Source organism: Sinocyclocheilus anshuiensis, unplaced genomic scaffold, assembly GCF_001515605.1.
Source record: "Sinocyclocheilus anshuiensis isolate Anshui unplaced genomic scaffold, SAMN03320099.WGS_v1.1 scaffold437, whole genome shotgun sequence".
NCBI classification, from domain to species: Eukaryota; Metazoa; Chordata; class Actinopteri; order Cypriniformes; family Cyprinidae; genus Sinocyclocheilus; species Sinocyclocheilus anshuiensis.
The window spans coordinates 1,329,304-1,344,532 of record NW_015539902.1 but is presented as its reverse complement, the minus strand read 5'-3'; the positions used below and the strand labels follow the sequence as shown (position 1 = coordinate 1,344,532).

The 15,229-nt window shown below is 37.5% G+C and overlaps 1 protein-coding gene across 1 annotated transcript in view; it reads left to right on the top strand.

Annotated features, from left to right (window-relative positions):
- Positions 1–15,229, top strand: part of LOC107686135 (homeobox protein cut-like 1) — a 150,420-nt gene that overhangs the window by 79,784 nt on the left and 55,407 nt on the right. The window contains exons 4-8 of the mRNA XM_016482994.1: positions 6,237–6,315; positions 10,667–10,804; positions 12,813–12,975; positions 13,962–14,029; positions 14,145–14,211. Coding sequence (XP_016338480.1) covers positions 6,237–6,315; positions 10,667–10,804; positions 12,813–12,975; positions 13,962–14,029; positions 14,145–14,211 — 515 coding nt within the window. The remainder of the gene's footprint in view (positions 1–6,236; positions 6,316–10,666; positions 10,805–12,812; positions 12,976–13,961; positions 14,030–14,144; positions 14,212–15,229) is intronic.

The following is a 15,229-nucleotide window of genomic DNA, read 5'->3' as shown; positions in this document are numbered from 1 at the left end:
TTATTAAGTAATAAGCCTTTAGAACAACATTAAGGTGAGTAGTCTCTCTAGTTCAGACAGTTTCAATAAATTGCGATGGGTTAAATAAACTCAATAAGCAGACAGACGCGACTACAGTCAAGCGCAGACCAGTATTGAAGTGCACAGGAAATAAGCAGCAGTCATATTTAAAGCAGTTTAAATTAATATTGAGTACTGATTGATGTTCACTTGGATTTTTTTCCCCATCGAGGGGAAATAACTTAATACTCTGTCATTTATAGTCGTGTGGTAAAATGTATATTTTAATTGTGTAACGTTACATTCAAAATAACTACAAAATGTCATGCCTTTGAAAAATAAAGAGAACAACAGAATGCGCTGCTTTAGCGCTTCTCGGTCTCCTTGAGCATCTTTCTGGCGCATGCCACAAACATGAACCACAGGGAATACTTGTCTTTTAAAAGGCTTCATTTAGATTATTTGACGTTAAATGCATATAAGTCACTTTGGAATAAATCACAGTAGGCCTATGTATCATGATAAAAAAAAGCGACTTTACAATCTGGAAATACTTTACCTTTTTTTGGTCCTTAAGTCAGATTTTCGTTTTTATTTGAGACCGCTTATGCCTGATTCGGCATATTATGTGAAAACTACTCAAACTATTTGACCTCCTAAGAGTGCATGTGCCATTCAATGTTATTGTGCCTTTTTTAAAGTGCAAGAAAAAAGCCTGCATTTAGCTTCTTATCTCAAGCTTCATTTTGATAATAAATAATAGTCATTACAAAGTGGAAAATTCAACATTCTGAAAGAAAGAGTGCGAGACGGAGAGAGCGAGAGAGTAAGTTGACCCGCCAGCAAAGATCTCTGTGAAGAGAGCTAATCACTCTGGCAGCCGTTTACGGAGTGCGGTGGAAGTTCTACAGATTTGGAAGCCAGTATTGATTTGACGTAATTGTGCACTAATTTTAGGGGGCCGGAGTCTGCAGAGGCTCAACATGGCCAAGTGCTGAGGAGGGACAAGTTTAGTGGCAGCTCAGATAAATAACTTTGGATCCAATGGTGGATGAATCTGAGATCATTAAACTGTCTATATATGCAGGCAAACAAAGTTAAAGTCTATGTGTGTAGGTTGTGAATCTGTTTATGTAGGTAATCACCTAGCCATCTCTTTTTGGATGCATGCTCTTCTGACGCGTTTAGCCTTGGTGCTTATGTGGATGATGTAGGTTTGAAGCTACAGCGTGCGCCAATCCTTTCCCTCCTTAATAATTTCCTGCCAAAGTCTACCAAAAGAGGCAAAATGAAACAAAAATAAGTAAAAGAAACTCGAGGGTCAAATATGTTTGAAAGCTGGTCGTCTGTTTGGAGGGTGATGCAGGTCAGTAGAACTGATGGAGTTTTCTGACTCTGCTCTCAGCAGTGCCAAGTCTGTGCTCCCCCACAGAAACAAGAGCTATTTATAACCGTTTCCCCTACCCTTCTCAATCCCTGTTCCGGCTGGACCGTAAGGGAATAATGCTGTTTAAACTGGCATGCTTTTGATGCCACCAGATAGTCTGTGTGTTGTACGGTTCAAAGGGGCGGAACTGACTGTGTTTGTTTGTGTACATGTGTGTTTGGTGTAAAATGTAATGTAGGGGAAACTGGGGCTAGTTGTCACGCTTTTTATTTAATGTTTCTTAGGTTAGGTTGTTTCTGTATAGATGTGTGCAGTAAAGAAAAAAGAAGCTCAATAGTTTTTTTATGTTTTTGAAAAAAGTCTCTTATGCTTAACAAGGCTGCATTTGATCAATAATACATTAAAAATTGTGAAATATTATAAAAATTTAAAATAACCGTTTTCTATTTGAATATATTTTAAAATGTAATTTATTCCTGTGATGGCAAAGCTACATTTTCAGCAGCCATTAGCTACAGTCTTTAGTGTCACATGATTTTCAGAAATCATTCTAATATGCTGATTTGCTGCTCAAGACACATTTCTTATTCAATATTGAAAACAGTTGCATTGCTTAATATTTTTATGGAAACTATAATTGTTTTTTTTCAGGATTGATTTTTCTATACTGTCACTTTTGATTAATTTAATGCATCTTTGCTGAATAAAATATCATTTCTTTACAAAAAGAAAAGATAGTGTAACTTTTGTGACAACTTTTCATGCATGACAGCTAACCCCTATATGTGGGCGTATGTGTACAGTATATCTGAAGGGTATAATGTCTGTGAGGCAGTTTGCATGACTTTGTGTGTATGTCCCACAGCATGATGATGCCAGATGCCCTGGCCATCAGATTGAGCTGGTAGCAGAGTAAGAGAAGAGCAGATAATCTACGCTGAGCTGTGACGGTATCCGCAAAGTCACGCACGCCGCTTCTAGGCAGCCCTTACAGTCTCTTAACCTCCTGGTTGTGCTCTGTCTGGTGCAGAGCTCTGAGAGTTTAAAAATTGACATTGGTTCCTGCTGGATTTCAGGGATAGACGTGGACCTGTGCCGAGTGAGAGAGAGAAAGAGAGGCAAGTTTAATTGCTCCATCTGCAAGAGGGCTGCAGAACTTGGCCCTGCCTGGGCCGATCCAGATGTTTTCCGGCAAGAAACATCTGAAAATGTTTAATTTCTTTCCCATAGGAGTGAAAAGTCTGTTACATGTTGGATATTTACAGTGGCAACTGCCCTGTTCCATCCATCAAGGCCGGCAGTCTCAGGGCTGCAGATTTACAGCTTTTATTTGATGTTCCGCTGCTGGAAGACCAAACACACAGCACTTGTGAACATGTAAACAGCACAGGAGTTCAACATTTTCTTAATGGATAAAAGCAATACTGTTGATTCAGACCACATTGTTTTTGGGTGTGGGGTACTGCCGTTTTGGTGAGGCTCAGAAAGACTGACACTTGCAGGAGCTATTGAAGACTTTGAGCTGTAGTATTTTGAAGAACCCTGGAGGGTCTGATGCTGTGTTCACATCATGTCCGAATTACCGTAATTACAAGTTCCCATCTTGTAAAAACCGCTTGCATCTTCGTCAAACTTTTAATTACAACTTGGAAACTCTGAATTTTATGAACTTATGTGACCATCTTGATGTCATGTAAAAACAACCAAAATGTTGAAAAACGCAGCATGAGTTTTAAGAACTCTTTCAAGTTCTGAGTACAAGAATGGTGAAAAGCCCTGAGTTATGATGTATTTAGAATATTAGAGCATTTTAATTTTAATTTATATTTATTTCTATTTTAATTTTAATTTTTCTTATAGTTGTCAATTGTTTTCCTACCAATTATTGTTAGTTTTTCAGATTTTTCAATTTTCAAGTTTAGAAAATATTGAAAATAATTCAAATAAAATTATTTTATTTTAATTGTTAAAGTTAAGGTAATAACTAGCATCTAGTAATGTTTGAAGTTTTATAATTAGCAATGTTTACTATAGTATAATGATATACTAGTGGTACTTGTACAATTTTATTATATTTTATTATATGTAATTATTTTTAAAATTGTTCATTTTTATTGTTGTCTTGTTATATTATTTTTTATATTTTATAATGATATATTTTAAATATTTGATATATGGTGTAATGATATTCTAGTGGTATTTGCAAATTTTTTAAAATTAAATATTTGTAATAGTTTATAAAAAGTAAAATAATTTCAGTTGTTTTTATTTTTATATTTAATTTTATAATTTTTTATTTAATTAAATTTTTAATAATATTTTTTGTAATTTATTTTATATTCTTTATTATAATAGTTTATAATTTTTATTAATATTTGATATAACATTATTTATATAGTGGTAAACAACAACAAATATATATAGTATTGGTTTTCCTCTGCAATTATAACTCATAACACACACCCATGTCTGTGTCCTGGAATTTTCCAGGTCTTTGCTCCAGCTGTTAGAATGTAGAACTTGGGTTAAGCTAGGTGAAGATTTGGTTCAGTTTTTAGCAGCTCCTAAATTACTGTATACAGGCCGTACTGATTTGGGTCCTTGTTTCCTGTCAGGTTTGACCCAGTTTGTTAGATTTGGCCCAGTTGGGCCAGGCTGCATGCTGGTTCTACAGTACACTGTCATCAGTACGCTGTCATCATCAGAGACACACGGTGGGAAAGTGCTGCCATGGCATTTTATAATTTCTATATGCGGTTCACCACACCCTACTGAAGACAATCACTCTGATGTGTCGATCCAAGACATTTCTCCTGCCTTTGGTTGTCACATTTTTAAGACACTGATAAATGCAGTTCTCAGCAACTTGAGAAGTGTTACATTGGGTGGAAATACTGTTTCTGTACTGTTCCAAAACCTAGTGAACTGCCTACAGAAGCAGTATTGGTTCCAACTCAAAAGCTGTCCCAAAAGGTAGGCAACCTAATTATACTGCCTCATAAGATACCTCATTTTAGCCAAGAATCATACCCATTCTGGAGCAAGCAGTTCCAGAATGCATTGCGACAAGCCCCAATATGATATTTTATCAAATATATTACCTTAATATAATTTTTCATACTGTGCATTTTGATATTGGGTTGCCTGAATTTTCTTGTAGCATTTAAAACAATTTATTTTAATGCTTTACTTTCAGTTTATTTAGACAAAATAATAAAAAACTTGAATATCGTCTATTTATTGGTTACCGTAATTCATCTTATCGATATAAGTGCATCCCTGCATGAAAACTTATAAAAAAAAATAAAAAAAATAGTCCAATGTAATTAAAATGAATAATCACACCCAGTATTTATGTACACTGTTTTATTCTTATTGATTATTAGAGAATCACCCTTTTAGCTTAGCAACCTGTTAACATCACATGTATCAAAATCAATAGCAAAATAATGTTATGTTAACAAGATGGTACCAACAGGGTAGTTTTTGGTCATACCGTAACAGAAGGCAGTTGGATGATGTATCATAATCTGGCCAGAATCACCACAGCTGTGTGTGTATTCAGATTAAGAGAGATCAGTGTCTTTATTAGAGCTGTGTAAACTGAAGAGCCTATATTACTACCTTTCCCTCTTCTCTCGTACTTTCTCGCTCTTTCTTTCCCTGTTGTTGTGTGTTATGGCGCTGGGTTTGCACTGGGTTTGTTCCAGCTGTCATACATTGCCGCCAAAGGGTCAATAAGGTCATCTGTCCCAGTGAAACCCTGGAAGGCGGAGGCTTACAGAGGCTTATTCCAGTGATTCTGCTGTAATTCTAGGTTATTGACAGTGTATATTTTCATATATGCTGTGATATTTCCTATGTCTTCATTATGAGCATACTGCTAGTAAAAATGTACCAATAAGTAATGCAGTTTTTTTCCACTCCATTTAATTCTTAAAAATATATTTATTTTTAATGAAATAATTAAAATATGATTTTATTAAATTAGTTAATTATTTATTATTATTATTATTATTAATTATATTATTTCTGTAATTAATTCCTATAATCCCACGGGGGAGTTTATCAAAAGTTAACACATTTTTCACGTTTGCATGTTATCATTGAAGCTCAAGTAGGAACCTTTTTTGTTAAATATTAAGAGTATTTTTAATCTACTTTGCCTTCTATTGACATCCGTTACGGCCGTGATTGTGCATCTCTCGGCAAATTGACAGTTAGATTAAGTTAGTGGGCGGCACCTCAGTGACTGTGGCCACCGTTCTGAAAATCATCTATCTTCAGGAAATGATGAAGGCCTCTCCTTGCAGTGGGAGCCGTAACCCAGATACAGTATGTAATTTGCCCATACGTATGCGTCTGCGGCGCTCTATATTAAGGCCAAAAGTTCTTCTCATTATCAGAGTCCCTCATTACCTGTTTCTGTCATCTCATGCTCACAGGATTTGGATTTATACCTGATAATTACCTTCTATATAAAGCGAACCAGAAACGGCCCCAGCATATACACCTGAAGCATGCCCCAAAAATGCCTCAACCCAGCACTTGGAAAAATATCGCACGCGTCAAAACATAAATGATTTACCGTGTGTGAATGAAAAGGGTCACTGTTATGTAAACTTAGCTGTTTTATTTAGGTCGAATAGGTGGTAAGTGATGCGCATAATGTGTGCGTGTGAGTTCGAAATCTCTTTTTCTAGGCTGTTTTCCATATGGCCATCTTTAATGGACTCGTCATTGCTGCTAATGTATGCAAATTTCAACCTGGTTGCTAATGCAATTACCATGCCTGCGGTTCCAAGCGCACGCAATTCAGTTATTGTGTTTTTTTTCCTCATTGTTTCAGATCGACGCCTTGAGTAAAAGAAGTAAAGAATCAGAGGCTGCTTTCCTCAGCGTGTACAAGAGATTAATCGATGTCCCAGGTATGTTTCGGCTCACTCTGAGCTGGCTGCTCTCTCACACACACACTGCTGTAGTGTTTCACTGAGGCGAGAATACTGTAAACACATCAGTCATATTTATGAGACCTTCGTCTCTAGTGTCTAAAACACACACACATGCACGCGCACAGGCCGTCTTAATGACTTCTACGGCTTTAGAGACCCACTTCGTTCCAAACCCCACACACGGAGGAACTTGAATTCTTATAAAATCCGCATTCATTGCCCCACAAACACCTTTTAATCTTCCGAATTGGCTTTTTAACGGTGAGATAATGGCCCTTGGATCCTCAGTTTTTATATGGTAATGTTCTGACGCGCTGATCTATAATAAGTTAATGGTGCCGCAAAGGTTCATGTGACATCTCGAAGCATCTTTAGCTCGGCCGCTCGATAGAGTTGTGCTTTAGACTGAGCGAAGTTCACCACAAGAGAGTGTGGATAATGTATCAAACCCCTGTTAAGCAAGTGCGACTGTGGAGTGTGGTGAGAGAGATGAATTCTGGCTGAACTAAACTTCAGCTTGGGAAACCTTCAGACCTCCCTCAGATACACACACACACACACAAATCTAGCTGTGTAGCTCCGCCCACATCTGCTGAGCGACAGGGAGGCAGACAGACAGACAGTGCCGCCTGGGCCTGTTGGAGCAGGTTGGACTGTCTGCCTGCACAACTACTTAATACATCCCTAAATTACCACAATGCTGCGGTCTGGAGATCCCGGGCCAACGCAATGGCGTGTCTGTGTGTTTGGAAATGTGCGCAAGTGCAGTTGATTACCTTTTTTATATGTGTATTTTGTGTATTTGAGAGGGAGCTGTATGTGTGTGTGTGTGTGTTTGTTGCAGGATGTTAGAGTTGGGAGGTCTAGTCTGGGAATGTCTGTTTCAATCTGTGAAATCTGGAGCTTGTCCAGTCCTGTCTGTGTGTCTGCGAATGTGATCACAGCTTGACAAATTATCTTGTGATAGTTACACTGGTACACCCTGTAGGCCTGCGTGTGTGTGAGCGTTGTGGTGTGTGTTAGCGGGAATGTTCGGAAGTGTTTCAGGCAATTTAATGCCAACATTTAACTTATTCACAAGACTGATATGCTGTATATAAAATACATTGTGAATATTGTTAAGTTTCTGAACTCTGATTGGATGAGACGCATTAATGTAAAATCCATGTAAAATAACTTAGACAGGACCAAGTTTTTTTTTTTTTGATTCAGTCAGGCTAGTAGTTCATTTTTACTAACCGCATTTTCACTTTTTTTATTTTAATTAAAAATGTTATATTGATATATTTTTATATATTTATATATATTATATTTATTTTTACTATATTTTAGTGGTGGCGGTTGCTGTTAAGTAAAACTGTTAAAAATTCAAAATGGCTTTTGTTAATTAAAGTAAAGCTGAAATAAAACTAAAATTTAAATATCTAAAATATACATATATCAATGCTATAAGATATATTTTATATTATACACACACACACATATAGAATTTTAGTTCTGTTCACACTGAGTTTCAATATTTATGGGATCACAATAGGGTTGGGCGATGTCTACCAAATTGGCATCGGACGATGTCTACAGTGAAACATTGTGATGGACGATGACATCGGGGGGCGGGGTTAGGGGTGTGCCCGAAGCGTGTAACAAATAACGCGTTCTACGGAGCCACTAAAAGGTTAGCCGCTTGCTAGCAGTAGCCTGTTGCATTACAGTACATGAAAGTGCACTTACCACATACACAGAGTAAGGAGAAATGTCTGATAGGACGATGGCGAATGATTTGCAGATCCTGAGCACCAATGACAAACATCTAATCTTGTCAAATGTGTGGTAAGTACTGCCGCTCCATAGTATAGAGTCCGTGTGATCGCGAATCTCAAAAGTGAAAGTAAAATGAGAGCGCGCAATTGAAAGTGGTTTCAATAGCGGCTCCCTGATGCCCGCAATTTATATACAGTCGCCTATACTTACCCAACGATATAATTGCGAAAAAAAGTATTGAATAATTTTTTTTATCCTCCCATCTCGTAGGCTATTTATTCCCTTTAGGGTTTCCGTAGTACACTTCATTTCCTTTCCGAACATGGAACTGGGATGCGGCGGATTGCGGGAGATGGGGTGGTGGGGAAGGAATCACGATGTCTGTCAGCCATCGGCGATGGACGATGGCATCGTCTATCGGCCCAACCCTAGATCACAACTAAATTCACTCCTAAAAAAGTATATACTCTGTACTGTGTATATAAATATGAGATGATATATGTGTTTCCTGTTTACACCCACAAGATGTCAAAACATTGCCATGATAATCACTAACTTTTTTTTTTTGAAAGTTTCAGGAGTGACTCCAGTTGTCTGTTCACACTGTAACAATACTTTAGAGGATTCACTCTGCTTTTAAACACAGTTGTTGCTTTCACTTTAGGGTTCAACTTTAGGTTTATTTTAATGTTTTTTATTGATTTTTTTTGCTTTTAGAGACTGAATGTGTCTCATAGATGCTGTAATAGATTTTAAAGCATCTGAATGTTCCCACTTGTCTTTTCTTAGTTTCCTACAGTGAGGCCGCCCAGCACTTGACTTCAGTTTAGCTTCAGACGCCAACCTAACCGATTGTGCTTGCGGTGTTGTGTTGTACATCAAATGACACGCATCCAAATTGATGCGCCTGTGTAAATCAGATTTGAATTGGCTGGTCATTTCAGTCACATGATGACAGTCACGTTCAGAATTGAGCGACGCGTGGCCGCCCATCGAGCCGAGTTGAGCTGAAATGGCAGTTGCCACGGCTACAAAAGGGAATACACCATGACAGCATATCATTCAGACTTCCTCTTGCAGTTTTTAGATATGACACACTCTCACGCACCACACATGCACATCACACATAACACACCCCATCAGCATTTCCTGTACCTTCAGATGAGAATACAGAGAGGGGGCGGGATGTGCGCCGAAAACGGCGATCTCGACTGTAGCTGCACATAGAACGTGTACAGGAATGACATGTTTTATTTTACACTCCTCTCTGTCAGCTTTTCCTTCTCTGATTTTACTCTCACAATCTCTCTCTCGCGGTCTCATGTTCCGCAGGGGCTAATAAAATAGTTTGATTACATAATTAACTTGGCTGTCTCATTAAGGAAAATCAACGGGAACAGGGCCATAATTAGTCATATAGCAATTAGCATTTGAGGGGGACAGACAGTGATAAAAAACGCGCGTGTGTGTGTCAGAATGTCTTAGTCCTTCAGTACGGAGGGCTGGCCTTGGTCCCACACCACTGCTGCGTTCGGCCCCCCTTTCACTTAGCATCGCCTTCCCTTTATGAAAGCAAGAAATGAACACCCTGCCAAATATGAATTAGTATAACTTCTTTTACAACCTGCTAATCTGAAATTTCTGCAGCTGGTGATTGTTGCCGGCATTTGAATGAATCAATTTGTCAACCTTATTTAATTATTTATTCATTTTATAAGAAATAATAAATTATCATTTTTTTCTATTTTTAATTAAAAACCTTCATTTAAAAACTGCATGTTGTGTTCACTTGTGTTATCTTTGACTAATATTTAAATTTGTTTGATGAACTGAAACATTAAAGTGTGACAAACATGCAAAAAAATAAGAAATCAGGAAGGGGGCCAACACTTTTTCACACCACTGTATATATATTTGCTTTATTTTACCTAATGCAGGTTTGTTGTGGTGGTTACACAGATGTTAGATTATTTTTATTCTTAACTTTTAAAGGAGACGTTTCATTTTTTTATTTCAATATATAATACATTTTTTTTTGCGAATATTCAGTAAATATTGTGTAAAATTGATGTGCATTTAATTTTAGTGTGCATTAATTAATATTATTATTTATTATTATTATTTATTATAATTATTATTTAGTGCATTGTTGTTTTTAATTACTATTGTTAGTGCCTTGCTCTGGCAGCAAATTGTGATGACCATGGTACATGTCCAGAAAACATGGTACTTGCGTGGTCTCTGTATAAAATCAGTGATAACATCATAGTTCTTTTTGGTTCTTTTTTGTTAGCGTGATTTAACAGAGCAGAATTTAAACCGATGTACTGGAGCACAGTGTGGATTTATTGGCGTGTTTTGGCTTGGTTTGTTTTTCTAGTTAACATTTTTAGCTGCGGTTGGCAATCCGCAAAAATGCAAAAACACTTTTAGGTATTTAGTCGAGCTGCACAGAGACTGGCCCACACAGAGCTCTCACTCACTGAATCGAACCTTTCACCTGCTCTGAATGCAGTACACCCGATATTCTGACCTGTGTGTGTGTGTGTGCGGATGTGTGTTTCAGATCCTGTCTCGACTCTGGAGGCAGCTCAGCAACTCCAGGTGACTGTTCGGAAGATGCACGACTTGGAGACAGAAAACCAGAGGCTCAAAGATACACTACAAGAGTACGAACGCGAAATTGCAGAGGTTAAAAACCAAGGTAACCACCAGCTTCTTAATGCAGTTTGAAATGGAGAAAAACAAAACACATTTTCCACAGATTGAAACATGTAGAACTTCAGTCGCCTATGAAACATATATTTTTGGTCACATTTTATTTTAAGGTCCAGTTCTCGCTATTAACAAACCATTGACTACAACTTTTGCCTCAATAAACTCCTAATTTGCTGCTTATTAATAGTTAGTAAAGTGGTTGTTAAATTTAGGTATTGGGTAGGATTAGAGATGTAGAATATGGTCATGCAGAATATGTGCTTTATAAGTATTAATAAACAGCCAATATGTTAATAATAGGCATGCTAATAAGCAATTAGTTAACAGTGAGAATTGGTGGAGAATTGTTTTTTAGTACTCTTTGACCGATGAATAAAGTTCAGTGAACAGCTTCTATTTTAAATATTTGAAACATTATAAATGAAACATTGTATGTGTCTTTACTGCACTTTTTTTTATCAATTTCATATTAATTTATTTTTTATTTTTGAATCTTACTGACCCCAAACTTTTGAATCGTAGTGTATCACATTCCACAAAAACGATTCATATAATAATATTAAATATTACAATTCAGCTTTGCTATAACAGGAATAAATTACATTTTTAAATAGATTCAAATAGAAAAGTTATTTTAAATTGTAATAACTTTTCACAGTATTACTATTTTTTTATGTATTAATCATTCTGCCTTCTTTTCACAATCAAATCCTAATGAATAAAATCAAGTTGTATTAAATACCTACATTACTTCCTGATGAATCAAAATTCACACATAATGGAAGTTTGTAAGCATTTTTATTTTGTAAAGCAGAATTTATCTGCACCTAGCAAATTAAATGAGTTACGCATATGTCATGTTGGCAGGCCGCATAAGTGTACCCACATAGACAGGGCCCTATTTTTGTTCAAATGAGCTGTAGTCATCTGAGCTCTATTTCTGTCCCACTGCTGTTTCAGCCAGACATGTTTCCTGGTTTTTCTTTTTTTAACGTAAACAAGAGGGAGGGATTGCTCCCTCACCATCTGTGGAATTCCCCTAATCGATGCAGTTCAATAACGGCAATATTTTATTTGTCCCGCACGAGCCGTAGGTACCGCCACATGCGACCTCTCTGTCGCAGACACACGGGTATGTGTACGTGTACACACACAGGTGTGTTTCCGTCTGAGCCGTCCATTAGGTAATCCTTCCTATTCCACACGCTGATCTTTCTCAGGTCAGTGATCCTCCAGTCTCCCAGTGTTTAAAGTCCAGTTTAGCATTTAAGGGTCTAAAAGGGCTCTTGTGGGACTGCTGCTCATTGATTATGTGTCAGCGCTGAAGTGCTGGAGTTTAAATCACCGCAGATGGCTGTGCAGGAGACGGAGAGAGGAGGAAAAAGCTCTCTATCAGGGATATTTTGTGTGGATGTGTGTGTGTAGGCATGTAAACACACATTTTTCTATCATAGGGGGGACTTTCCCTTGACTTCAGTTGTTTTTATACTGAGCTAATGACATTTTCTATCCTCTTACCCTCATTTATAAATAATCAAAAATGTAACCCTCTTGATTTAGCATTTATTTTTTTAAATGAACATTTTAAATTTAAATGAAAATACAATTTACTCACCTGGAACCGTTTCAAACTCAAATGACTTCCTACCTACCGTAGAACGGGAAGCAAGCAATTTCAAAGAATGCGCTGGTTGCTCTTTTCCATGCCATTACAATGAATTGCTATTTGAGATTTCAAGCTTCAAAAATGATGAAAAGGCTCCAATAATGTATGATAAAAGTAAATGATGACAGATGTTTCATTTTTGGGTGAATTGTTCCTTAAAGATGTAATTTGGTATGTTTATTAAGTGGTTTTCCTCTTTGCCGATTTCAGGGTTTACTATCCTTGGGGGACTGTTGGCCCCCACAGTGTAGACAAAACCTAAACCCTACACACCCTTAGGTCTCCACTGTCTGTCATTTTCATGCTTCTCTCTGTTTCTCTCCTACAGAAGTCACTATTAAAGCACTTAAAGAGAAGTTGGAGCAGTATGAGCGTTCTCTGCAGGCCAAGAACACAGAGGAAGCTCCCGATCAGAACCAGGACCGATCAGGAAGAGAAGAGAGGGAAAGCAAAGGGGAAAACCTTCCTAACAACTATGCAGACAAGGAGAGGTTAGCCTGACCGTTGCACAAATCCAATACGCCATTAATCTTCATGATTGCGTTATGAATTCATAGGCTGTTTCGAAAACTAGCAAGCTGCCTTCCTAGATAACAATTTTGAGCTTTATATGTATGTTTGAAATGACATCCATAAACACAGAGCTAGCAAAGCATTTTTCATGAATCATAGGTGCCTTTGTAACTAAATTCTGAATACATATCTAAAATAAAAAAAAACTAAACTTATTTAATTTCCCATTTTCATTTTGTTTAATTTGATGCCTAACTAAAACTGAAATAATAACTATAACTAAATATAATAACTAACTTAAAAAATAGATAAAACTAATAAACACTATGAAGCTTACTTTGAAAATATAGCTGTTTGTCCACATCAGAAATATTTAGTCATTAAACGTTAAAAATATTATACAACTCTCAATTCTATTTTATCTGTTTTCTTTTGTTTATTTAAAAAAAACTTGACACTAACGCTTGCACTGTATTTTATTTCTATTCTACTACTTGTTTTCTTTTTATTTAAAAAAAAATGGAACCTCTAACAATAGCGTTCTCTATTCTTTTTCTATTCTTTCAACTTTTCTTTTTATTTATTTAAAAAAATTACCCTCTAACACTAGCGTTCTGTATTCTTTTTCTGTTCTTTCATCTTGTTTTCTTTTTATTTATTATAAAAAACTATGTGCTACGTGTACTGCCTTAGACTATCTAACAGATTGTCCCAGCATTTACATATTATTGCTCTTTTGTTGGTTTTGATTGCTTCTATTGTCCTCATTTATTAGTCGCTTTAGATAAAAGCGTCTGCCAAATGTAAATGTAATATCACTGCATCTGGTCATTTATTCATATTCACTGCATCTAGTGTTTATTCATATCAATTTGCAGTACTGCGGTGTTAATGTGGCTATCCTGTCTGTACATTAATATATGTTGGGAGATTTGTTTTAATTGTCCTCTGCATGTCTATGCAGTCAGCCACAGCAGAGCCAGGACAGCAGGACAGAAGACTTGGACATGAAAACGCAGTCCTTACAAACAGGTTTGCTAATGCATTCACCGTCAAATTGGGTGTTTTAACAATTACATATGTGTCATTTGATGTAGTTGAGTTCTTTAAGCCTGTTTTACTGACATGCATTTAATTTGTTGCGCAGCACTTGAAGCAACTCAGGCAGAACTCCATGAACTGAAGACGAAATACGATGAAGAATCCACAGCAAAGTGAGTAACCCATTTTCACTCTGATGGGACACAGCAGGAGACAGTGTGGATTAGTGCCGAAATGGCTTGAATTCCCCGTTCTGTATTTCCTCAACTGTCTGCTAGGCGTGCTGCGTCTTTGTCTCACCTTTGCACACATATTTACCCACATTATGTGTCCATACAGACACAGACAAACACACACCCCTTTGATCTGCACCAAAACAGCTCATAATCCTACTGCAGACAGGTTTGATTATGGGGGGAAACACAGTGTGGTGAAATCACACCTTCATTCATGGACAAGTTGGTATTCAATAGTCCTCACGTCCCGCCCATGATGCCTTTATGGCTACACAAGACTGAATAATGGATGACACAATCCCTCATAACTCGCACGGATGCTCTGAGTGATTCTCTGAGAATCCTGTAATGATGGGATTCGTACTATCGACTGACATTTTGTGGGCGGCGAATCAGTATGTGCATACGTGCTTTTTGTTTGCGCATTGTGTCTGTTTGCCTTGATCTGGGTCATGCATGTGTGTTTGTGTGCGCCTGCATGTGTGCGTTCTTCTCTCCCTGTCATGTGGTCGGGGTTAGGTGGCAATTTCCTTGTCTTGCTGTCAATGAGGAATGCATCCTGTTGCAGAGCGTGCTCGCTGCAGGCTGTTTCGACGCAGTTCTCTGCTCTGGGAGTGGCATAATTACACTACCTGTGATCAAACCAAACCCTGCCATGCCAGACCCCCAGCACTGTACCTTTGGTGAGCTGCGGTTGAACCAGAAGGTCAATGCAAGGTTTATTTGAGGAAAAGACACGCTTCTGATTCTACGATCACTGCAGGCACGGATCTAACGAGAGATAAATCTCACTGTCATGCTTGCGCACAAACATTTGAATATGACTGTGTATGTGCACACAAACTTAAACAAGAAAGACACACACACACACACACACACACAAGAAAACGCATTGTGATATTCAGTAACATTGGCCTGTTTCCATTCGGCCCCATCTCTCCTGGGGACTATTACA